This window comes from Pristiophorus japonicus, chromosome 11 (genome assembly GCF_044704955.1).
Source record: "Pristiophorus japonicus isolate sPriJap1 chromosome 11, sPriJap1.hap1, whole genome shotgun sequence".
In the NCBI taxonomy this organism is placed as follows: domain Eukaryota; kingdom Metazoa; phylum Chordata; class Chondrichthyes; family Pristiophoridae; genus Pristiophorus; species Pristiophorus japonicus.
In genome coordinates this window covers 153,302,463-153,327,551 of record NC_091987.1, presented here as the reverse complement: position 1 = coordinate 153,327,551, position 25,089 = coordinate 153,302,463, and the positions used below count along the sequence as shown (strand labels likewise).

Below are 25,089 nucleotides of genomic sequence, written 5' to 3'. Positions count from 1 at the left end.
ATGGCAATGATGTGATGGTCAGATTATATGTTGATTGAGGAATAAATATTGGCCCGAACACGACGTAGAACTCCCCTGCTCTTCTTGGTTATAAGAACATAAGAAATAGGAGCAGGAGTAGGCCATACAGCTCCTCAAGCCTGCTTCGTTATTTAATAAGATCATGGCTGATCCGATCATGGACTCAGGTCCACTTCCCTGCCCGCTTCCCATAACCCCTTATCCCCTTATCGTTTAAGGAAATGTCTATTCCTGTTTTAAATTTATTCAATGTCCTGGCTTCCACAGCTCTCTTGAGACAGCAAATTCCAAGGTTTACAATCCTCAGAGAATAAATTTCTCCTCATCTCTGTTTTAAATGGGTGGCCTCTTATTCTAAGATTATGCCCTCTAGTTCTAGCCTCCCCTATCAGTGGAAACATCCTCTCTGCATCCACCTTGTCAAGCCCCCTCATAATCTTATACGTTTCGATAAGATCACCTCTCATTCTTCTGAACTCCAATGAGTAGAGGCCCAACCTACTCAACCTTTCCTCATAAGTCAACCCCGGAATCAACCAAGTGAACCTTTTCTGAACTGCCTCCAAAGCAAGTATATCCTTTCGTAAATATGGAAACCAAAGCTGCACACAGTATTCCAGGTTTGGCCTCAACAATACCCTGTACAACTGCAGCAAGACTTCCCTGCTTTTATACTCCATCCCCTTTGCAATAAAGGCCAAGATACCATTGGCCTTCCTGATCATTTGCTGTACCCGCATACTAACCTTTTGTGTTTCATGCACAAGTACCCCCAGGTCCCGCTGTACTGCAGCACTTTGCAATCTTTCTCCATTTAAATAATAACTTGCTCTTTGATTTTTTTTCTGCCAAAATGCATGACCTCACACTTTCCAACATTATACTCCATCTGCCAAATTTTTGCTCACTTACTTAGCCTGACTATGTACCTTTGCAGATTTTTTGTGTCCTCCTCACACATTGCTTTTCCTCCCATCTTTGTATCATCAGCAAACTTGGCTTCATTACACTCAGTCTCTTCTTACAAGTCATTAATATTGATTGTAAATAGTTGGGGTCCCAGCACTGATCCCTGTGACACCCCACTAGTTGCTGGTTACCAACCAGAGAATGAACCATTTATCCCGATTCTCTGATCTCTGTTACTTAGCCAATCTTCTATCCATGCTAATATATTACCCCCAACCCTGTGAATTTTTAAATTGTGCAGTAACATTTTATGTGGCACCTTGTCAAATGCCTTCTGGAAGTCCAAATACACCACATCCACTGGTTCCCCTTTATCCACCCTGTTCGTTACATCCTCAAAGAATTCCAACAAATTTGTCAAACATGACTTCCCCTTCATAAATCCATGCTGACTCTGCCTGACCGAATTTTGCTTTTCCAAATGTCCTGCTACTGCTTCTTTAATAATGGACTCCAACATTTTCCTAACCACAGATGTTAGGCTAACTGGTCTATAGTTTGCTGCTTTTTGTCTGCCTCCTTTTTTAAATAGGGACATTACATTTGCAGTTTTCCAATCTGCTGGGACCTCCCCAGAATCCGGGGATTTTGGTAAATTACAACCAATGCATCCACAATCCCTGCTGCCAATTCTCTTAAGACCCGAGGATGCAAGCCATCAGGTCCAGGGGATTTATCTGCCTTTAGTCCCATTATCTTACTGAGTACCACCTCCTTAGTGATTGTGATTTTTTGCCGATTTCTGGGCTGGGTCGGCGCATGTTGCTCCCTCCAATAGCCCCGGCCACCAATGCAGCCTCTCAATGGCGGCGCATTTACTGAAAGACCATCAGCAGGCCGGGGCCATTGGAGGGAGCAGCGTGCAGCGGCATACCACTGCAGAGAGCAGCGCGTACTGCTGCAGGAGGGCGACGGCTGCGAAGTCAGGTCACTGATTGCAGTGCGGGCAGGCACAGCAGGAGGGGCGAAGGAGCGGCAAGAGTTTGTAGAGGGAAGTGACCGGGGCCCAGGAGAGGCGTGAGTCTGGAGCCCAGAAGAGGCGAGGACCCAGGGGCAGCACGGGCCAGCCCACACTGCGATATGTGTGCGCACTGGGTCCATGCAGCAGAGCTGGTCTCCAGTCGTCTTGGTTAATCCTTGCCACTGGACCAAGACCTAGCTCTGTCAAGCCCGTGTGGTGGCTGGTGTGCAACGGTCACCCCACGTTAAAAAAATCCACGCACAGGCATCTTCCACCCTTCAATATGTAGTTCGAGATCTGGAATATTAGGTCCTTCATTGAAACACCTGTGAACTCATCCCTGTTTGGCATGGAAGCAAGTCATCCTCGCTTCGAGGGACCGCCTATGATGATGATGATGATTGTGATTGTGTTAAGTTCTTCCCCCGCTATAGCCCCACTGTTGGGATATTGTTAGTGTCCTCTACCGTAAAGACTGATACAAAATTTTTGTTTAGAGTTTCTGCCATCTCCATGTTCTCCATTACTAATTCCCTGGTATCATCCTCTAAGGGACCAACATTTAGTTATAGTCCCATGGGATATTTTATATCCACCTGAAAGGGTCAGTTTTAGATCTCATCTGAAAGATGGCTATTCCGACAGTGCATCCACCTCGGGCTGTGTAGATGAGCTCGTGAGCAAGTCTCCAGACCAGATCTGCTTTCTACATTGAAATCATCTTTACACAGTGTAAACTCACACACACGCACACACACATTCGCAATACTGCTGACATGCATTCAAAATATCTTAAAAACCTGAGTTTTATGTGCCATAAAATTAACTATTTTTAGTCGAATATATTCTGTCTATTTTATTGTTTAGTGGGATGTGGGTGTCACTGGGAAGACTGGCATTCTTAACTCATTCCGAGTTCCCTGAGCCTTTTTCGTGGACTGCTGCAGTATATGTTAGATATATGATACAATATTAAAGGGGGTGCAGGAGGAAAGAGACCTGGGGTGTATGTACACATGTACACAAAGCTGGCAGGACACATTGAGAAGGCTGTTAATAAAAGCATGTGGGATCCAGGGCTTTATTAATAGAGGAATCGAGTGTAACAGCGAGAACGTTATGCTAAACCTATATACATCAGTGATCAGGCCCCAGTGGGAGTATTGTGTCCAATTCTAGGCACCACACTGTAGGAAGGATGTCAAAGCCTTGGCAAGGGTGCGGAGGAGATTTACCAGAATGGTACCCGGGATATGCGATTTCTAAGGGGAGATTTAATAGAGGTGTTCAAAATGATGAGGAGTTTTGTTAGAGTAAATAGGGAGAAACTGTTTCCTGTGACAGGAGGGTCGGTAGCCAGAGGACACAGGTTGAAGATAATTGAAAAAGAACCAGATGAAGAGAATGTTTTTACGCAGCAAGCTGTTGTGATCGGGAACGCACTGCCTGAAAGGACGGTGGGAGCAGATTCAATTGCAACTTTCAAACCGGGAATTGGATAAATACTTGAAAAGGAAAAATTTTCAGGAATATGGGGAACGAGTAGAGGAGTGGAACTAATTGATCTTTCAAGGAACCAGCACCATCACGATGGGCCAAATGGCCTGCTTCTGTGCTCTATGATTCTATGATATATACTACGCCTTAATGCAAATATTAAGTAATGAATAGATTGTGTTAATGAGGATCAGATTGAAAGACACTCCTGCACTCTCTGTCCCCTCTGAACATGTAACCTCATTGCAAGAATCACTGAGACATTTTCAAAGTAAAAGAATCTATGTAAATGCAAGTGATCTAAAAAAAATTCCTTGTCTTATGTTTAATTTTAGTGCCATGGTCTTTCTATTGATGGCTACGTGCTTCCTTCTACAACTACCAGAGAGGTAAGCCATGACTACTTTGTACACGAGATTCCTGTCTCACAGGTGGCCAGGTACTGCGAAATGTGCTGCAAGTTCTGTTATCACTGTTTTCAGTAACATTCCTACCACTCTATGTTTAAAGTTGCACTCTCATACTTTGACACCAAACCTACATGAGGTGCATAGATTTCAGAGTAAGATACAATTTTCACAACTTAATTGGAATGTGAAATATTAGTTTTGCGCTTCATGGATTCTTTGCTTAAGAATTCATAGCAACACATTGCTATTAAGAACTAGTTGGTTTATTAGCAACGGTTTAACAATCACATTACACATTACCAGTTTGTCCACCGGGCTCACAACCACCTGCCTCATCGTGGATCCCCCTAACCCAACTGGCTGGGGTTTTATTGAGTCCTGTGAACATCACGTGAAACATAGAAACATTGGGCCCAATTTTGGCCATGACTTGCATCAATTTTTTTGGAGTAAGTTGGTTTTTCTGACGCAAGTTTAAAAAACACCATTTTCCCCAATAAACTTGCTCCAGAGTAACTGAGGTACGATTATTTTTAGTTCAGTTTTTTTTTCAAAGGGGGGCATTCCCAGACATTTACGCCAGTTTTGGCCATTTATGCCACTTTGGCCAGTTAACACTAACACCAAATCGACTTAGGTCAGCGTATGTGGCCAGCTCTGAAAAACCTTGCGGGCAGGTAAGTAAGTAAGGACCTGCATCCAAGCACCAAGCAGCAAACATTACAAATAAAAGTTTAAATAACTAAATAAAAATAAAGAACTCGAGTAAACAATTGATTAACAATTAAATATTTGAAGTAAATCCTACCTTGGCCCGGGAAAGGCAGCGGGCCGGCCTGTACGGGAGGCCATTCGGCGTGGGATAGGTGCGGCCGGCAAAGGCGCATCGGGAGGCTGGGGACGGGGAGGGAGGGAGGGAGAGAAAAGGCTGGTCTCGGCGACATCTCGGATAGGTTTCTGACAGCCTGGGCTGGACTCAGATGCGGGCGACCATTCGGCCACGGCTAGGGGCGGCAAACATCGGGTCCTGCTGACAGCTTGCAGGACACGCTGGGAGGACGAGGAGCACGTGCGCAGACTCCACTACGCATGCGGACAGCTGCCGGCAGTGTTTTCAGCGCAGGGTTGTAGCTCCGCCCCCACCCCACTCCACCATGGATGCATGCCAGGACCCGGGACACTCGGCAGAGGGGCCAGGATACTAAGAAAGTTTTTTGGCGCCCTTTCCAGCGCACAAAGTCAGCACGTAAAGGGTCAGTGCGCCAAAAAAATGGGTTGGCCAAAATTGGGCCGATAGAAACATAGAAAATAGGTGCTGAAATAGGCCATTTGGGCCTTTGAGCCTGCACCACCATTCAATATGATCATGGCTGATCATTCACCTCAGTACCCCTTTCCTGCTTTTTCTCTATACCCCTTGATCCCTTTAGCCGAAAGGGCCATATCTAACTCCCTTTTGAATATATCTAACGAACTGGACTCAACAACTTTCTGTGGTAGAGAATTCCATAGGTTAACAACTCTCTGGGTGAAAAGGTTTCTCCTCATCTTAGTCCTAAATGGCTTACCCCTTGTTAGATCTCTTAATTCCCAATGAAATATGAACTCCGATTGTAGTTTTAATGTCACTTTATTTCTGGCAGCTGTAAAAAGCTCTTGGCTTTAAGCCAGGTCTTTGTCCTTCTGAGACCACATGGTCAAAATGGCTGTACTTATACCTGGATCAATTTACAGAAAGGAACTCGCCTTCTTTGACCTTATTGGCTCAATTAATAGTCTTTTAACCTTTTAATTGGCTCGCTACCCAAAGGTCCTAAAATGTCAAGTTGATTGATGACTTCATGCAACATGCTGAACTACATGTAGACATGAGAGTCTGTGTTTTCTCAACCTGTCTAAATGTAGCCTGTTTGAATTCTCTATAAATCCCCTCTTTGATTCTTTCACAAACTGAATCATAAAACATCAGATATCACTGGTTACATACATGTTAATAGAGTTTCCTTCTAAAATTTGTTGATGTGTTTCGCCACATGTCCGGACTAGTAGCTTCCACACAAATTTACACCAACCCGGGTTCCATCGTGGCCACAATGGAAATCTGGTTTTAGTAGGTTAGTTAATCTTATTCCAATTTAATCCAAATCAATATCTTAGTTCAACCAGTAAACAACCTTCCCTTAAGCATAACATACCCCTGTGCCACGTACAGACGGTCTGCTGGGACCTGCAAGGTGTCTCACCTGCGGGACAGCAGCTACAGCCGCCTGGTCGCAACAACATTTAATCAACATAAACAAGCAATATAAAAGTAAAACAATTACAACAAATAGAATTAAACCTTCCACCAATGAAGTTCCTATTGAACCTAGCCATTCAGTGGCTCCGCTCCACAAAGTGAATGATGGGGGTTGCTTAAGTTTTTCTACCTCCTTTTGGATATGCTCCGCTAAGTGGGTAATTTCTTCAGAGCTATCTGGGATATTTGTGCAACACTCAGTTCCGAGTAGAATGCAAGTACCTCCCTTTTCAGCCAGGATGTAATCAAGGGCCTGTCTATTCTGTAGGGCTACTGTGCGGATTGCTACCATTTCTGCATTGATTTTAACTAGGGCCTCTGAGGTATCATTGGCTACCCGTTCCACAACGGATGCCATGTTAATGGATTCTCTTGCCAGTTTGGCGGTCCCATACCTGGGGATCAGAATGGCAAAGAACCTCTCTGTTTCTGTGATAGCTCTCTTAGGATGGTGTAAATGTTCTGACAGTGACTTTATATGATACATATAAGGCACAATGTAGGCTAAATAGCAGGATCCCATCCAATTCTGGGGCAGCCAAGGGTAGGCCTTGTGGCCACACACCCAATAGGTGCCATTATAGGCAATGAATGTTAGCTGTTTCTTTGTCAGCAACACTCCGGGGCCTGTCCAGGCTTTTCCATCTGTTTTATTCAGAATCCCCATTACGTTATAAATTCCCACATCGGACCAGTTTGGATGGTTCCGTGGCTTGATTATATTATAATTCTGGGAGCAGTTACTATACCCCATATTTTGGCCTCCTTTGATGTTTCTAATCAGACAGACCGATTCCCCCGGTCTTCCTTTTCCCGTTGTATTAGTGATCACAAAAAATGGGGGCCGTTTGGAATTATTGTAGCACGGTTGGTATCCCCCTTCAAAAGTAGTCAGATTGTAACCTGCTGACTTCCATTTACGTGCCCAGTTTTCCGTATCGTGAAACGCATTGCCTGTTTTGTTTTGATTAATTATCCACTCAGCCATTTCTGAGATATTCAAGGGAACTGGCCTCAAGGGAATCCCTCCCTTTGAGTGAATAGGAATATGCGCACACACCCAACAACTGGAAATGTTACCTTGTTTGGCATAAATGTATGACATATATAAAAAGGTATTTACATGTAATTCCCTTGCTACCCTACTATTTCCCTTTGGTGCAGAGGGTCGGCTAGTAAGAAGTAGGCCTATGCCTAGAATACCTACAGTCAATAATACAGTAAATTTATACATTTTCGCAAAAAGTAATTGTCCTTGTTAGATTTCAGCTTCAGTTACGGGTGCTCGTTTAACGTGTGAAGCGTGGATCCAGACTTTCTTTCCTTGGACTTTAACAGCTGCCTGGGTGGTCAATAACACTTGATAAGGTCCCTCCCACTTGGCACCCAAAGGTTCTTTATGCAACTTTTTCACATACACCCAGACTCCCGGGATGATGTCGTGTCCTCCTTCGGGTGGATTACCCCAAGCTGCCGATACCCGTCGGGAAACAGAACTAGTAGCATTGGTTAAGTTCTGACAGTATGATAACAAAGTGTCACTCATTAAGTGAACATCAGCTTTCCGTAAATCGATAGTTCCTGGCAGCGACATGGGTCTTCCTGTTATAATTTCAAATGGGCTTAGACCTGTAGTTCTGTTCGGGGTTGCCCTAATGTTACATAGCACTATTGGTAGTGCCTGGGGCCATTCTTCTTGGTGATATTTGGTAAGCCGTTGTTTCAGAGTTCGATTCATTCGTTCTACTTGTCCTGACGATTGTGGATGATGAGGACAGTGTAAATCCCACGTAATGTTCAGTAACCTACAGACTTCTTGGCAGACAGCACCTGTGAAGTGTGTTCCCTGATCTGAGTCAATGCTACTCGGGACTCCCCATCGGGGAATGTAATCCTTACACAAGACCTTTGCTGTGTGATTGGCTGTGGCTCTTTTAGTTGGGACAGCTTCTACCCATCTAGAGAATCTGTCGACCATGACAAGAATGTTAGTGTATCCTTGGCATGAAGGAAGAGATATATAATCAACCTGCAGATGCTGGAATGGTCCGACAGGGGCAGGGGGCCTCAGTTGGGGCATTACCGTGATGGGTCCAGAATTATTTTTCTGGCAAACCAACTGGGCATGTTCTTTAAATCCCCGACCCCACCAGCTTTTCTGGAACCGTGCCGTCATCTGTTGTGAGGCCAAGTGTCCCCACGAGTGGATCTGTTGGGCTAAAAAAGGCATAAGCGCTTGTGGCGCGACTGGCTTGTCAGTAACTCTTTGTCTCCAGACACCATCTTCACATAGCTTAATTCCTGCCTCAATCCATGTCCATTTTTCCTCTCGGGAGCACTCTCTTTACATTGTTTGAAGGTCTCGTGTCAGAGTCCTGAGTGCTTTCAATCTGCACATCTGTGTTGGTTCTTCTGGAGGAACGCCCTGTGAGGCGGCATCTTTAGCTGCCTGGTCGGCTAGGGCATTTCCCTGTGCTTCCGTGGTATTTTCCTTGGTATGAGCCTTACACTTCAGGATGGACACTTCCTGAGGTAATTGTATGGCCTCCAGTAAGTCTCGGACTTCTTTTCCATTTCGGATAGGTGTACCAGCAGCAGTGAGGAATCCTCTTTTCCACCATAACAGACCAAAGTCGTGAGCGACTCCAAAAGCATAACGTGAATCTGTGTAGACTTTAGCTGTCTGTCCTTCTGCTATTCGACATGCTTCTGACAGAGCCCGTAACTCGGCCTGTTGTGCTGACGTTCCTGAGGGTAAACATCCTTTTGCCACTACCTCATATAAGGTTGTAACTGCCCATCCTGCTTTTCTGGTACCATTGTCAACAAAGGAGGAACCATCTGTAAACAGGATGAGATCTGGGTTGTGCAGAGGCTTCTCTGCTGCTAAGGCTGCTTCTTCTGTTTCTTTTAAAATCTCCACGCAGTCATGCTCTTCACATTCTCCCCCCTCTTGCTCCCTCGATTCTGACATCAGGAGCATAGTTGCGGGATTAACCGGGCTAGCCCGGACGATATGGAGATTAGGAGCTTCCAAAACTGCTGTCCAGCGGGTCCATCTAGCTGCCGTCATCTGAGACATTTTATTCATAGACAGCAAAGCATGGACGGTGTGGGGACACTTGACAATCAGCTTTTGGTCGAGGACTAGACCCGCAGTGATCATTACCACTCGACATGTAGCTTCCATGGCCCTTAGGGCTACCGCATCCAGTTTTGCCGAATAATAGCCAATAGGTCTTTGCCGATCCCCATGTTCTTGTGTCAGTATAGCTGTCATATATCTTTTTTTTCTCATGGACAAACAGGGTAAATGGCTTACCACTGTTGGGGATTCCCAGAGCCGAACACAAAGCCTTTTTCAAACTCAGGAAGGCCTCTTGCTGTTCCTTAGTGAGGGTGATGGCTTCTTTAGAGGCACGTTTCCCCTTTAAAATATCATTCAATGACTGAGCAAGTTGTGTGAAGGAGTCAATCCAATTTCTGTTAAAGTTACACAATCCCAAAAAAGACCTTAGTTCCTGAATAGTGGTGGGTTTTTTAAGCTATCCTGGGTAAGTTCTCTCTTTCCTTATGAAATCTTTTGTCTCAGGTATACAACCTCTTCTTGGGATATTTGTGCTTTGTCGATGCTGGCTTTATGTCCTTTCAGCCGAAGGTGGTCCAGCAAAGCTCGTAAATCTTGTTCATGCTGTTCTTCCATGTTTGAAGCTAGCAGGATATCGTCTACATATTGGATGACTGTGGATGACAGGGGAGGTAATTCTCGCAAATGGCTTTGTAAAGCCATGTGGAATACCGTAGGGCTGTTGTGGAAACCCTGCGGTAACCGGGTCCAAGTATACTGTTGTCCTTGGACAGTGAAAGCAAACCACTGTCGAACCTCCGATGCCAGAGGCACCAACCAAAATCCGTTGGCCATATCTATAACCGAGAAATATTTATGTTCCGGTTTGAGGGCATTAAAAATGGTGGAGGGGTCTGCGACCAGAGGAGCTTTTTGATCAATACACTGGTTAGCTTTCCTATAATCGACAGTCAAACGCTAAGTTTCATTAGATTTCTGTACCGGCCACACGGGGCTATTGGAGGAGCTATGCGTTTTAATAAGCACCCCTTGTTTCTCCAATTGCTGAATAACCGGTAAGATTCCCGCGATGGCAGTTGGACTGATGGGATACTGTTTAGTGCATGGAGGCTTGGTCCAGGTAAATGATGCAGGCTCCATCTGGAGTAGGCCACAATCGTTCTTATCTTTAGACCATATCGGGTGTTCCTTCAATTCTTCTTTCTTCAAAGTTCTAATTGACCATGTCACCCGACCATCCTCGAAATGCAACGATGAATCTATTTGGATTAGAACGTCCATTCCCAAAAGGGATTGATCTACTGGGCCTATCCAGGCCGGCATGGTTAGTTCATGTGGACCCAGCCCTATAAGTACCGGTGTTGTCCTTCTAATTTCCATTTTATGGCTCCCAACTCCATAGGCTGTACGTGCCCTACCATCCAACGGCAAAAAGTCTCCATATTGTAGGGGTAAGCATGTTAATTCCGCCCCTGTGTCTAAAAGACAGTCCACATCCTTATCGCCCACCCTCACAGTTATATATAGCCCATCTCCCCTTTGTTGTATTAGTGCGAGGAGGGGGGCCAGGGCCGGCTCTAATCGTTTTTTGCTATCCCAAGTAACTTCTTCTGTTGTTGTATTGTCAGTCGCTTCAATGCTTCTATGAGGTCGTTATCTTGTGACAAGCCTGGTTTGTTGGCTGAATTGTATCCCGGGCCACGTCCTCTTCTCCGGCCGCGACCTTGCTGTTTTGCCCTGCACGTCTTGGCCCAGTAACCTTCTTTCCCACAATAATGACATTTTCCGGGTAATTTTCCTAATGACTGTTTATCGGAATCCTGGGATTTCCATCCCATAGCCTGTACAGCTCGGACTTTAGCTCCCATATCCCGATTTAATTGGTTACATCGATCCACCAATGCTGCAAAGGTAGTTCCTCTACCTTCCCAGTCCGGTAACACTACCTTAAGCATTTTGGACAGTTCTGGCTTTAGACCTGCCACGAAAGCTGCTTTCAGGGGTCCAAACACTTGTTCATCCATTTCCTCATCCGTATTATTCATACCCGAATGTTCTAGCCACGTGCATCTAAACCGCTCGTCATACTCCAGGACCTCCTCTGTTCCTTTCTGTTGGCAGGCTGCAATTTTTCCCCAGTCTATCTTAGCTGGACTGAAGGCTTGCAGCCAGTGTTTAATCGCATCCCACCCTGCATCTAATTCTTGCTCATCCTGCCCCAAAGCTTCTTCTACCTTGTCGTGCAATTTTCTTCCCTGTGTTTTTGGCACCATTATGGTCAAAATTTGCACTCCGTCCCAGGGATGAAGTTGATATATATATATTTCTTAAGCGGTCCAATTGGTCCCACATTTTCACTCCCTTTTTCTTTGGATTGGGCGATTGCTTGGACCATTTATCAATTTTCTCTGGGTCTGCCGGATCACGAATTAAGTATTCTGCATACAGCCTTTTCCTCGTTTTTTAGGTTCCGCCCTCATCCGCAGTCTCTTCTGATTTGACTACAACTCGTCTTTTTTTAAACGGGGCAAAGCGCACCCCCAATTCCTATTGTCGGAGGATTCAGAATTCGTATCTATTCCTCGGTCGTGTCTTCGGGTTTGCGCTTTTAATTTATCCAAACATGGGTACCCTGGGAATTGACCAATACATTTTCCTTTTCCTATTACTGTCTCTTGATCTAATGATTTTTTCCATTCTTTAATTTCACCTTTAAGATCTCTAACTTCCGCTTCCAGCTTTTCAAGTTCAAGTTTTTTCTGTCGCAGCTGTGCACAAGCAGCTTGCAATTGATCCTTTGTACTGGTCACTTCTCGATCATGTTGGGAACGCATTATAATTTCATTCCGCTTTCGGATCTTTCCCATAACCGCTAGGGACCATCTGGTTCGCTCTTTATTTTTCATACGGGTCGTTTTTTCCCAGACCCTTTTAATCTCGTCCAAGGACCATTGTCCTTTGGAGGTTCCGTACTTTTGTTCGATCTTAATACAGGTTTTAGATAAGTTGAATTCTTGCTCTATGTATTCTTTCAACTGTTCGAGAATTAAATCTAGTGAAACTTCAGGTGGTGCCTGCCCACCTTTAACAGTTGTAGGCAATTCTTTGCTCTTATCTCCTGCTGCCATAATACTGATTTCTTTACTGAGGTCTCGAGTTGTAGGCTTTCTAGCCGATCAATAGGTCGGTGATTAATTAACTAACACACCGCCGAAGTTTAGACGTCTATGGGACCTCGAGCCGACTACCAACCGGAGGGTTCACAAACCGGAAGCTTTCGGAATCGCGTAGAAGGAGAGGCGAATTTAGACTTTTGACCGAGGACTTTTATAAAGAGGAGTCCTTACCTCAGTATGTAGGTCCGATGTCCAAAATTCAGTTTCTTTCCTCAGCGATCGTGTTTGTGACGCTAAAATTGTTAGATCTCTTAATTCCCAATGAAATACGAACTCCGATTGTAGTTTTAATGTCACTTTATTTCTGGCAGCTGTAAAAAGCTCTTGGCTTTAAGCCAGGTCTTTGTCCTCCTGAGACCACATGGTCAAAATGGCTGTATTTATACCTGGATCAATTTACAGAAAAGAACTCGCCTTCTTTGACCTTATTGGCTCAATTAATAGTCGTTTAACCTTTTAATTGGCTCGCTACCCAAAGGTCCTAAAATGTCAAGTTGATTGATGACTTAATGCAACATGCTGAACTACATGTAGACATGGGAGTCTGTGTTTTCTCAGCCTGTCTAAATGCAGCCTGTTTGAATTCTCTATCACCCCTTATCCTGAGACTGTGACCCCTGGTTCTGGACTTCCCCAACATCGGGAACATTCTTCCTGCATCTAACCTGTCCAATCCCATCAGAATTTTATATGTTTCTATGAGATCCCCCCCTCATTCTTCTAAATTCCATTGAATATAAGCCTAGTCGATCCAGTCTTTCTTCATATCATGTCATCCTGTCATCCCGGGAATCAGTCTGGTGAACCTTCATTGCACTCCCTCAATAGCAAGAATGTCCTTCCTCAGATTAGGAGACCAAAACTGTACACAATATTCAAGGTGAGGCCTCACCAAGCCCTCGAAAACAGTAGTAAGACCTCCCTGCTCCTATACTCAAATCCCCTAGCTATGAAGGCCAACATGCCATTTGCCTTCTTCACTGCCTGCTGTACCTGTATGCCAACTTTCAGTGACTGATGTACCATGACACCCAGGTCTCGTTGCACCTTCCCTTTTCCTAATCTGTCACCATTCAGATAATAATCTGCCTTCCTGTTTTTACCACCAAAGTGGATAACCTCACATTTGTCTACATTATACCGCATCTGCCATGTATTTGCCCACTCACCTAACCTGTCCAAGTCACCCTGCAGCCTATTAGCGTCCTCCTCACAGCTCACACTGCCACCCAGCTTAGTGTCATCTGCAAACTTGGAGATATTACATTCAATTCCTTCGTCTCAATCATTGATGTATATTGTAAATAGCTGGGGTCCCAGCACTGAACCTGCCATTCTGAAAAGGACCCATTTATTCCTACTCTTTGCTTCCAATCTGCCAACCAGTTCTCTATTCGCGTTAATACATTACCCCCAATAGGGATGGGATAAGCCATTCCCAACTCAATGGCTCTCCCAACCTGTGAGCATGCTCATAGATGCATACATTACATGTGAAGCAGCATTGATAATTATATGTTGTGGAATGGCTGCTGTTGTTCAGTCAGCCTGGTCAGTAAGGACTACATTTTGATATAAGCTGTTGATCGGGAGACCGTTAAATTCTCAGTGATATTTAAATAGCTAACAGCTTTTGTTGCCTTGCAGGTGTTAACAAGTTGTGAATGCTATTAGTTGACACTCACAGCTGTTATTTTATGGGTTATTTACTGACTAGTTCAAATCCAGTTGCATCAGAGCAGGTCCAAGGGTGTCCCTTCAGGTTCCCGCCATTATTTATGAAGAAACTTGTGGCCTAGGTTCAATGTCCGTAGATAGTCTCGGGAACCTGCAAACCTCTACCAACCAAGCTCCTCTTGACTTCACAATTTGCTTGCCCATGGTTAGGTGCGCTGTTGGAGAAAGATGCTGAGCTTATCCCCACAGCTGTTAACTTCAATCGCACACATAGGGGCAGCAGGCGCATGGGAACACCACCACCTCCACGTTCCCCTCCAACTCACACACCATCCCGACTTGGAAATATATCGGCCGTTCCTTCATCGTCGCTGGGTCAGAATCCCTCCCTAACAGCACTGTGGGAGCACCTTCACCACACGGACTGCAGCGGTTCAAGAAGGTGGCTCACCACCACCTTCTCGAGGGCAATACAGGTTGGGCAATAAATGCCGGCCTTGCCAGCGATGCCCACATCCCGGGAAATGAGTAAAATACAAACGTGCGCTCAGTATGTGGACACCCAGGAGACTGGTGTCCGGGTGAATTGGTTGAACGGTTCAGTACATTTGTGTACTAACATGACAATTAAAGTGTTCTTCTCCATCACTTTACTTCATTCTGCCCGCCCTCTGCTCAATGATGAGCACAGGTCCGTTTCCAAAAATTGACTACGGCAGCAATTCAGTCTGTTCCAAGGACTGGTTCCATATACTAAGCTCGCTTCCCTTGTGTATCAATGATGTAATCGGTGTTTAAGATGGCTAAAGGAGTTGATAGGGTAGCTAGAGAGAATCTATTTCCTCTGGTGGGAGAGACCAGAACAAAGGACTAGCACCTCGAGTCTCGTCGCCGAGAGCATGCAGAAGCCAAGCGCCGGTAGCGGAGGGAGTGTGTGGCAAACCAGTCCCACCCACCCTTTCCCTCAACGACTGTATGTCCCACCTGTGACAGGAACTGTGGTTCCCATATTGGACTGTTCAACCACCTGAGAACTCGTTTTTGGAGTGGAAGCAAGTCTTCCTCGATTCCGAGGGACAGCCTACGATGATGACCGATGACCATAACATGGGAACTTAAAATTAGAGCCAGCCCATTCATGGATGATGTCAGGAAGCACCTTCACAAAAAGGGCAGTGGGAATCAGCAGGAACTCTTTCCCCCTCCCCCTCCCCCCCCCCCCCCCAAAAAAAAAGCTGTTGAGGTTGGGGGGATAATTAAAAATTTCAAAACTGAGATAGATAGAATTTTGTTAGGCAAGAGTATTAAGGGTTATGGAACTAAGGTGGGTAGATGGAGTTAAGATAGTCATCTAATTGATTGGCAGAACAGGTTCGAGGGGCTGAATGGCCACCTCCTGTTCCCATGTTATGGTCATCGATCATCATCATAGGCAGTGCCTCGGAATCGAGGAAGACTTGCTTCCACTCCAAAAATGAGTCCTTAGGTGGCTGAACAGTCCAATATGAGAACCACAGTCCCTGTCACAGATGGGACAGACAGTGGTTGAAGGAAAGGGTGGGTGGGGAGTCTGGTTTGCCGCTCGCTCTTTCCGCTGCCTGCGCTTGATTTCTGCATGCTCTCGGCGATGAGACTCGAGGTGCTCAGTGCCCTCCTGGATGCTCTTCCTCCACTTAGGATGGTCTTTGGCCAGGGACTCCCAGGTGTCAGTGGGGTTGTTGCACTTTATCAGGGAGGCTTTGAGGGTGTCCTTGTAACGTTTTCTCTGCTTACCTTTGGCTCACTTGCCGTGTAGGAGTTCCAAGTAGAGCGTTTGCTTTGGGAGTCTTGTGTCGGGCATGCAGACAATGTGGCCTGCCCAGCGGAGCTGGTCGAGTGTGGTCAGTGCTTCAATAATGGGGATGTTGGCCAGGTCAAGGACGCTAACGTTGGTGCGCTTGACCTCCCAGGGGATTTGCAGGATCTTGCGGAGACATCGTTGGTGGTATTTCTCCAGTGATTTGTGGTGTCTGCTGTACATAGTCCACGTCTCTGAGCCATAGAGGAGGGCGGGTCATCGATAGCACTACCTCAAGTGGCCATAATGCTTGGGTATGATGCAACATCCTGATAAAGCACTTTTGGAGCCATGTGTGTTTAACTGTTTCTGCAGAATTACCGTTATCTGAGCAGAGTAAAGTCTCTGTAGGCACACATGGCATCAAAATAAATACTAATGGGGCAACCCGCTGGGATCTTAACATCGGTGACTCTGTAGAACATAAGAATTAGGAGCAGGAGTCGGCCATTCGGCCCCTCGAGCCTGCTCCAACATTCAATGAGATCATGGCTGATCTTCTACCTCAACTCCACTTTCCTGCACTGTCCCCATATCCCTTGATTCCCTTAATATCAAAAATCTATCGATCTCTGTCTTAAATATACTCAAAGACTGAACCTCCACAGCCCTCTGGGGCAGAGAATTCCAAAGATTCACCACCCTCTGAGTGAAGAAGTTTCTCCTCATCTCAGTCCTAAATGGACGACCCCTTATTCTGATACTGTGACCCCTGGTTCTAGACTCTCCAACCCGGGGGAAACATCCTCCCTGCATCTACCCTGTCAGGCCCTGTAAGAATGTTGTATGTTTCAATGAGATCACCTCTCATTCTTCTAAACTCTAGAGAATATAGACCTAGTCTACTCAATCTCTCCTCATAGGACAATCCTCCCATCCCAGGAATCAGTCTGGTGAACCTTCGTTTCATTCCCTCTATGGCAAGTATATCCTTCCTTCGGTAAGGAGACCAAAACTGTGCACGATACTCCAGGTGTGGTCTCACCAGGGCCCTATATAATTGTAGTGAGACATTTTTACTCTTATACTCAAATCCTCCTGTAATAATGGCCAATATACCATTTGCTTTCTTAATTGCCTTCTGTACGTGCATGTTAACTTTCAGTGATTTGTGTACAAGGACACCCAAGTCCCTCTGATCTCGAAAACCATCTTGCAAACAATGCATGAATTTATCCTCCACACTATTACTGCAAATTTGGTTTGCCCAGTCTATAAGTTTTCGAGCACCAACTTAGAATCAACATCTGGGCCCGGCTTGGCTTCGCTCTCGAGGCCTTGGACATAACAAACACGTTAAAAATATCTTGCTGTGTAACACATACAAATTGAGTGGCCGCAATGTATAGTAATAAAGGACTACTTTATCTGCTAAAGGAACTTTACCATTAGCTTCAGAACCAGGAAAGGGTGTCACAGTAGGCAGGTGACCACGCTCTAGAGATGTCTGCAAGTAGAGGTTACCTCACACATACTCCCAGTTCCAAGCATTTCACTTCTCTTTGTTATTGAAGTAGTTTAATATTTGAATTAATTGAATAGACTACAAATCGCGTGCGTTACAGGACATGCTGTCTATAGACAAAGGGGTAGAAATTCGTCACCGACCAGTTTGAGGCGTTAACCCAGGTGAAGCGGTAATTTTAGGGTCTTGAAAAGGTTTGCGCCCTCCGCCCAGATTTTTGTCAGAATTGGGCGAAGAGCTGAAGGTGGGGCTAAATCAGCTATTACATACCTTGACCTGGGGTGGGGCGCTAACAAAAATGCCGCCGTTAAATTCTGGAATCCATTGCGCACGCTCCGAAGTCCGATTCAGATCCCGGGAAAAGCCGAGTCTTAAAGGCACGGCATAGGAATAATGCACCCATTAAAGTTTTCAAAATCACTTGTTTCCAACCTGCACTGGTATATCTGTCTGCTGCTGCAAACTGGGAGGCTCACGCAACGTGCTGTGTGTAAACGTTGCACTGACTGTGACCTGCGAGAGAAATGCTTCCTCATCCCTTTAACTAGCCGCCAGTGGAACTGTGGAAGGCTGTACTGACTGTTTATTCTGACGTGATTAATGGCAGGCGCTCAATGAGGCGACCGGACCGAATTTAGTGAGCAGGGCGCTCGACTGATGTTATGATCGGAGTGATCGTCAACATCCAGGCGCTAGCGCTAGTCGGGATAAATTGGTAATTTTCAGGTTGGCAAACTGTAACTAGTGGGTTACAACAGGGATTGATGCTGGGGCCTCAACTATATATTAAGGAGGCAGACATGAAGCAGGAAACTATAGACCAGTTAGCCTAACATCTGTCATTGGGAAAATTATTAAGGAAGCAGTCGCAGGAAATTTAGCAAAACATAATTCAATTAAGCAGAGTCAGCATGGTTTTAGGAAAGGGAAATCATGTTGAACAAATTTGCTTCAGTTCTTTGAGGATGTAACGAGCAGGGTGGATAAGAAGGAACCAGTGGATGTGGTGTATTTGTATTTCCAGAAGGCATTCGATAAGGTGCCATATAAAAGGTTACTGCACAAGATAAAAGTTCACGGGATTGGGGATAATATATTAGCATGGATAGAGGATTGGCTAACTAACAGAAAATAGAGTCGGGATAAATGAGTCATTTTCCGGTTGGCAAGCAGTAACTAGTAGGGTGCCGCAGGGATCGGTGCTGGGCCCTCAACTATTTACAATCTATATCAATGACTTGGATGAAGGGACCGAGTGTAATGTAACCAAGTTTGCTGATGATATAAAGATGGCTGGAAAAGCAAATTGTGAGGCGGACACACAAAATCTGCAAAGGGATATAGACAGGCTAAGTGAGTGGGCAAGAAATTGGCAGATGGAGTATAATGTGGGAAAATGTGAGATTATCCACTTTGGCAGAAATAATAGAAAAGCAAATTCTAATTTAAATGGAGAAAAATTGCAGTAGAAAGGGACCTGGAAGTCCCTGTGCATGAAACTCAAAAAGTTAGTATGCAGGTACAGCAAGTAATCAGGAAGGCAAATGGAATGTTGGCCTTTATTGCAAGGGGGATAGAGTATGCAAGCAGAGAAGTCCTGCTACAACTGTACAGGGTATTGGTGAGGCCACACTTAGAGTACTGCGTGCAGTTTTGGTCTCCGTATTTAAGGAAGGATATACTTGCATTGGAGACTGTTCAGAGAAGGTTCACTAGGTTGATTTTGGAGATGAGGGAGTTGACATGTGAGGATAGGTTGAGTAGGTTGGGCCTATACACATTGAAGTTCAGAAGAATGGGAGGTGATGTTATTGAAACTTATAAGATAATGAGGGGGCTCAACAAGATGGATGCAGAGAAGATATTTCCACTCATAGGGGAAACTAAAACTAGAGGACATAGTCTCAGAATAAGGGGCCGCCCATTTAAAACTGAGATGAGGAGGAATTTCTTCTTTGAGGGTTGTAAATCTGTGGAATTCTCTGCCCCAGAGAGCTGTGGAGGCTGGGTCATTGAATATATTTAAGACGGAGATAGACAGATTTTCGAACAATAAGGGAGTAAAGGGTTATGGGGAGCGGGCAGGGAAGTGGAGCTGAGTCCATGATCAGATCAGCCATGATCTTATTGAATGGCGGAGCAGGCTCGAGGGGCCAAATGGCCGACTTCTGCTCCTATTTCTTATGCAGGTTGGGTCTGTACTCATTAGAGTTTAGAAGAATGAGAGGTGATCTTATTGAAAGATCTTATCGAAACAATGTCAGTCAGAAGGTTGTGGGTTCAAGTCCCACTCCAAGGACTTGGGCACACAAAAATCTAGGCTGACACTCCAGTGCAGTACTGAGGGAGTGCTGCACTGTCGGAGGTGCCGTCTTTCGGATGAGACATTAATCCGAGGCCCCGTCTGCCCTCTCAGGTGGACGTAAAAGATTCCACGGCACTATTTCGAAGAAGTTCAAGGGGAGTTATCCCCCGAGTCCTGGCCAATATTTATCCCTCAAACAACATAACAAAAAAAATAGATTATCTGGTCATTATCACATTGCTGTGTATGGGAGCTTGCTGTGTGCAAATTGGCTGCAGCGTTTCCCACATGACTAGAGTGACTACACTCCCAAATACTTCATTGGCTGCAAAGCGCTTTGAGACATTTGTGGTTGTGAAAGGCACTATAATATTCAGAGGGGGCTTGGCAGGGTAGATGCTAAGATGATGCTCCCCTCGTGGGGGAGTCTAGAACTGGGGGGGGGTCATAGTTTCATTATAAGGGTTTGCCCATTTAAGACGGAGATGAGGAGGAATTTTTTCTCTCAGAGGGTTGTAAATCTGTGGAATTCTCAGCCCCAGAGAGCTGTGGATGCTGGGTCATTGAATATATTTAAGGCAGAGATAGACAGATTTTTGAACTACAGGGGAGTCAAGGGTTATGGGGAGCGGTCAGGGAAGTGGAGTTGAGGCCAAGATCAGATCAGCCATGGTCTTATTGAATGGCGGAGCAGGCTCTAGGGGCAAGATGGCCTACTCCTGCTCCTATTTCTTATGTTCTTATGTTGTACGTGTGCCACCCTGTATTTGGATTGGGTTGCTCCATAGGCATCCAGGGCGTGTGTTGGAAGTATATTAAATGCTGATATTGAATATTTAAATAAGGGACCTCTAGTCACAAATCTGGATACCCATTGTCTCTCCTTTCTCTTCACACGTTGGCCTACAAAGTGAGCTTATTTGATTGGAGTGCAATGCAGACCAGCTACCTGTCCGTGCATGACCAATTTTCATTAGTCACTGAGAGCCAGAATCTTGGCCTCTTCCTAGTCCGTGCACAGAGAGCAGTCATTGTGCCCTTACTGCTGACCCAACTAGGATCCGTTAGATCAGTGCACACACCAAGAGGTCTGAACTCAGTGCTACCCCATGGGGACATTGGGAAAATTAGAATTTGCATGTTTACGGCGGAAAAATCAACTTCCTTGGATTTCTGTCACGTGACCAGCCTGGACCTGATTGGAAAGTGTCATCTTGCTGAGGAAAGAATATATCATTAGTTGTGTGAAGATTAGAGAGGGCGCTGACTATGTCCAGTTGTTAACTTGGTCCGTGTGGTTCTTGAGTTAACCAGTTATTCCCTTTGTTGCCTTTAAGATGACGCCCCACGAGATCAAATTTGCTGTCCATGTGGAGTCCATTTTGAACCATGTTCCCCAGCCTGAATACAGACAGCTTCTGGTGGAATCAATGCTAGTTCTCACTGTACTGGCTGATGTGGAGGTGGACAGCATCGGGGGTATAATCTGTGTGGACCGCATTGTGCATATGGCCAACGAGTATTTTTTGCAGGATCAGGTAACCGTTCTCGGATGTCGCTTTTTTAAACACATGTCGAAAACACAAAGCAATATTATTACAAAAAGATCTTAAATTCTGATTGTACACTGTCTTGTACCATTTAGATATAGTGAGAACCTGTTTTGAGTGAGCTTTTAAAGTGAACCAATAGCAATCAGTTGTTGTGTAATTAAATTAATTTTCATAAAATTCTACAATTTGAGCCCTGACACCTGTACTGGCTCTGTGAAAGTGTAATCTACTAAGTCCATTCCCATGCTCTTTTGCTACACTCTATAATTTTGTTTATTTTTCAACTAATTTACTACTGCTTTCATGAACTCTGAAGTCGAATATCCCACAAGGGAAATTGGAATATGTGTTGGTTCAAATACGAAGCAATGCCCCTAATCCTCAGGCACAAAGTCCCGTTTTATCAATTGGACATTCCAGTTTAGAGGGCAGGGGGCATAGATTTAAAGTAATTGGGGGGAGGTTTAGAGGGGATTTGAGGGGAAATGTCTTCACCCAGAGGGTGGTGGGGGTCTGGAACTCACTGCCTGAAAGGGTGGTAGAGGCAGAAACCCTCACCACATTTAAAAAGTACTTGGATGTGCACCTGAAGTGCCGTAACCTACAGGAAACTCAAAGGTTATGGGGAGTGGGCAGGGAAGTGGAGTTGAGGCCAGGATCTGATCAGCCATGATCTTATTGAATGGCGGAGCAGGCTCGAGGGGCCAAATGGCCTACTCCTGCTCTATTTCTTATGTATTAAAAGGGCTGGAGGTTTGTGGTTGTTAAGAGGTGTGTGGAGAACACACTGTTGCACATGAAGTTAGCACGGTGTCAATCAGACCTTTTATAATGCAAGCTCCTCTTCTATTTCTGTTGCAGAAATCCCTGGGTTCAAGTGACTCCTTTTTAGAGTTGGACTCGGCCACAAGCATTTGCAATTTGTTCTACGACAGTGCCCCAAGTGGGAGCTATGGCACCATGACCTATTTGACAAAGGCTGTTGCTACTTATATACAAGACTTCCTGCCAAATACTGGCTGCCTTATGCAATAGGAACAGGAGCAGAGAAGCAGTTATCAGCATGATGAAGAGCATCCTTTTGATGTCCTGGTTTTTACACTCCATTACTCAGATTTAAGTGAACATATAATTATGAAACCTGAATTGCAATAATGCATGGGATAATATTAGCTGTGTATCAGGCGTGTATTCTTTATATAGTTATTATTTATTTGACACAATACATTTTACATTTGATGTGCAGAATTTCACTCTCACAAGACTGGCAGCTTGGAAGATTCACCTATAAATATATTTAACTGTTTAAAAAATCTAAATCCTGTAGTTAGAAAAATGGTAGCCTAATCACACGAATGTGTCTGGAAATTCTTTTGTACAATTAACAATGTATATACTAAACCCACAGTGTGTCATTCTCATCGAGCAATCTTTATGAAGATGCGATACACTATCTCTTAATATTTAGTGGGAAATAACAGAGAATATTTGGGATTCTATTAACTTAGATTTATATAATTTTGTGCACCATTGATATTTTCACAGTCCATAATGGTGATGTTTCACCAGTGAATATACAAACTATACTATGCATGTTTATATTCTAGAACAAAGAGGTAAATGAAGATTAACCTTCCCAAGACCCATCATTTAAGTACAGATTGAGTTGGCATTTCCAAATTCAGAATTTTACTAGAATGTATTGGAATAGAATTCTGTATTTCACATGTGCGAGAATTGGAAAATGGGAGTGCATTTAGCTGTAGTGAGAGCTTATTCTTGGGGTAAAGTTCATGCAGTGTTTTAATGAATTTTTATGAATTCCCTCGATGCACTATTTTAACTGTTAACACTTCATTTAAGACATCAGCGCAAGCATCAATGCATCGGTGTACTAATATTGCTTAACCCATAGGGGCAGTGGTTTCTACAACAGACATGGCTGTACTCATGAAATGTGTTTAAATGCATAATAACCGTGTCTCAGAGACTTTGTTAAATAGAGGGCCTGAGATTGCCGTCAATGGAACAATGTAAATAGTTTGTGAGCAATGATAAAGACAAGCTGCTTGCAGTGTTGGCTGTAATGTATTCAGTACCTTGCTTGTAGAATGTTTTCAGTGGAAAATGTGAAGTTTTAATTTTTAGATTCGAAGAAATCCTGAACAAATGGTTTTGATATCAATATGCTTCTGTAATGTTACTTCAAGTGAGTTGCACTGGTATTTCTCTGCTGTTTAACACTAGTTACGTTAATGAGCAGATCCAGGGATAACAGGTCAGTTAGCCCGGGTGGTGACTGGTGTGCAACGGCCACCACACGTTAAAAAAATCCACGCACAGGCATCTTCCACCCTTCAATTGGAGTTCAGGATCTGGAATATTAGGTCCTTCATTGAAACACCTGTGAACTCATCCCTTTTTGGCGTGAAAGCAAGTCATCCTCGATACGAGGGACTGCCTATGATGACGATGGCAATCCATAGAGGAGCTGGCCACCGGTGAGATGGAAGAATGGGTGACAACAGTGCTTGAAATAGTGTCCCCAGTGGAGAATGTCTGAATTACAAATTACCATGTTGATTTATGCTGTCTGAATGGCCAATCACAAAGTGAGACAGAGCATTGAAAACAGTACATAAAGCATTGTCACAAAGCTGCATCGAGGAATGGGCAAAAAATATCAGCAACGCACACATCCCATGAACAAATGTTTAAAAAGCACTTCTGATGCAAGCTATCACACCCTTGCGTCTACTGCGGTGATGGGTACTTGCTCTGAACTTACTTTTAGCAGCTTCCAACCTGCACAGGCTGCAAGTAGTCACCACACAGCAAGGATCACCTACCCTTCAAATTCTGGCTAGTTTAAAGATACACAGACACATTTATAACTTGGTGGGTCTGCCCAGATGGAGCTGAGCAGGAGCAGGCGATAGGTGATACTGTACGCGTTAGATGGCCTTTTCTCCACCGCTACTTTCGATTTACTGACGTTTTTGCTTCTCACAGGACTCTTGTATTAATGAGAAATCCGGATGCAGATCGGTAACTATCGGGGGTAATGTTAAATAGGCTTGATACAGAGCTGTAGGCAAACATTTATTCACAGTGTAGTCTCGACTTGTGAACCAGTGACTTGGATCATGATATACTAGTGGGTATCAACAGCCGGACACAGCAGCAGTCTTACTGTGAGCTGGTGAACAAATACATACAACCATGCTGTAGGTCACAAAGCCAAACCAGACAACCCGCTAATATTAATCACTCATATTTATATATCATCAACATATTAAAACATCCCTGGGCGCTTACAGGAGCGTAATCAAACACAATTAGACACCAAGCCAAACAAGAAGACATTAGGACAGGTCGGTTTCAAGTAGCGTCTAAAGGGAGGGGAGAGAGGCGGAGGGGTTCAGGGAGGGAATTCCCCAGCTCAAGGCCCAGGCAGCTGAAGGCACGGCCACCGATAGTGGAGCAAAGGCAGGGGGGAGGGGGGGATAGAATTGGTGAATGCAGCGATCTGCGGGAGATGGGGGGGAGGTAGCTGGAGGAGATTCATCATTGGAGAAAGTTCAAGGGTGACTAGGATTTAGGAGCACAAATTACAAAATACAATGCAGAATTAAACTTGTTTTCACGTTGGAAAAGATTGTGAGAAGACATGAGCCTGGTTTTTAAATGACTGAGTTACAGAGTTAGGGAGGGGAGAGACCGTGGAGGGATTTGAAGACCAGGATGAGGATTTTAAAAGTGAGGTTTTGCCAGAGCGGGAGTCAATGTAGGTCAGTGAGCACAGAGGTGATGGGTGAGCGGGATTTGGTG

The 25,089-nt window shown here is 44.7% G+C and overlaps 1 protein-coding gene across 2 annotated transcripts in view; it reads left to right on the top strand.

Moving 5' to 3' along the window:
• The window catches only part of LOC139276349 (phosphorylase b kinase regulatory subunit alpha, liver isoform-like), a 374,428-nt gene extending 349,687 nt beyond the window's left edge, over nt 1-24,741 (top strand). For both annotated transcript variants that reach the window (XM_070894201.1, XM_070894200.1), the window contains 3 exons: nt 3,784-3,837; nt 21,043-21,243; nt 22,120-24,741. In XM_070894201.1, the coding sequence (XP_070750302.1) occupies nt 3,784-3,837; nt 21,043-21,243; nt 22,120-22,293 (429 nt within the window). In that variant the 3' untranslated portion in view covers nt 22,294-24,741. The remainder of the gene's footprint in view (nt 1-3,783; nt 3,838-21,042; nt 21,244-22,119) is intronic.
• Nucleotides 24,742-25,089: the final 348 nt, after the last annotated feature.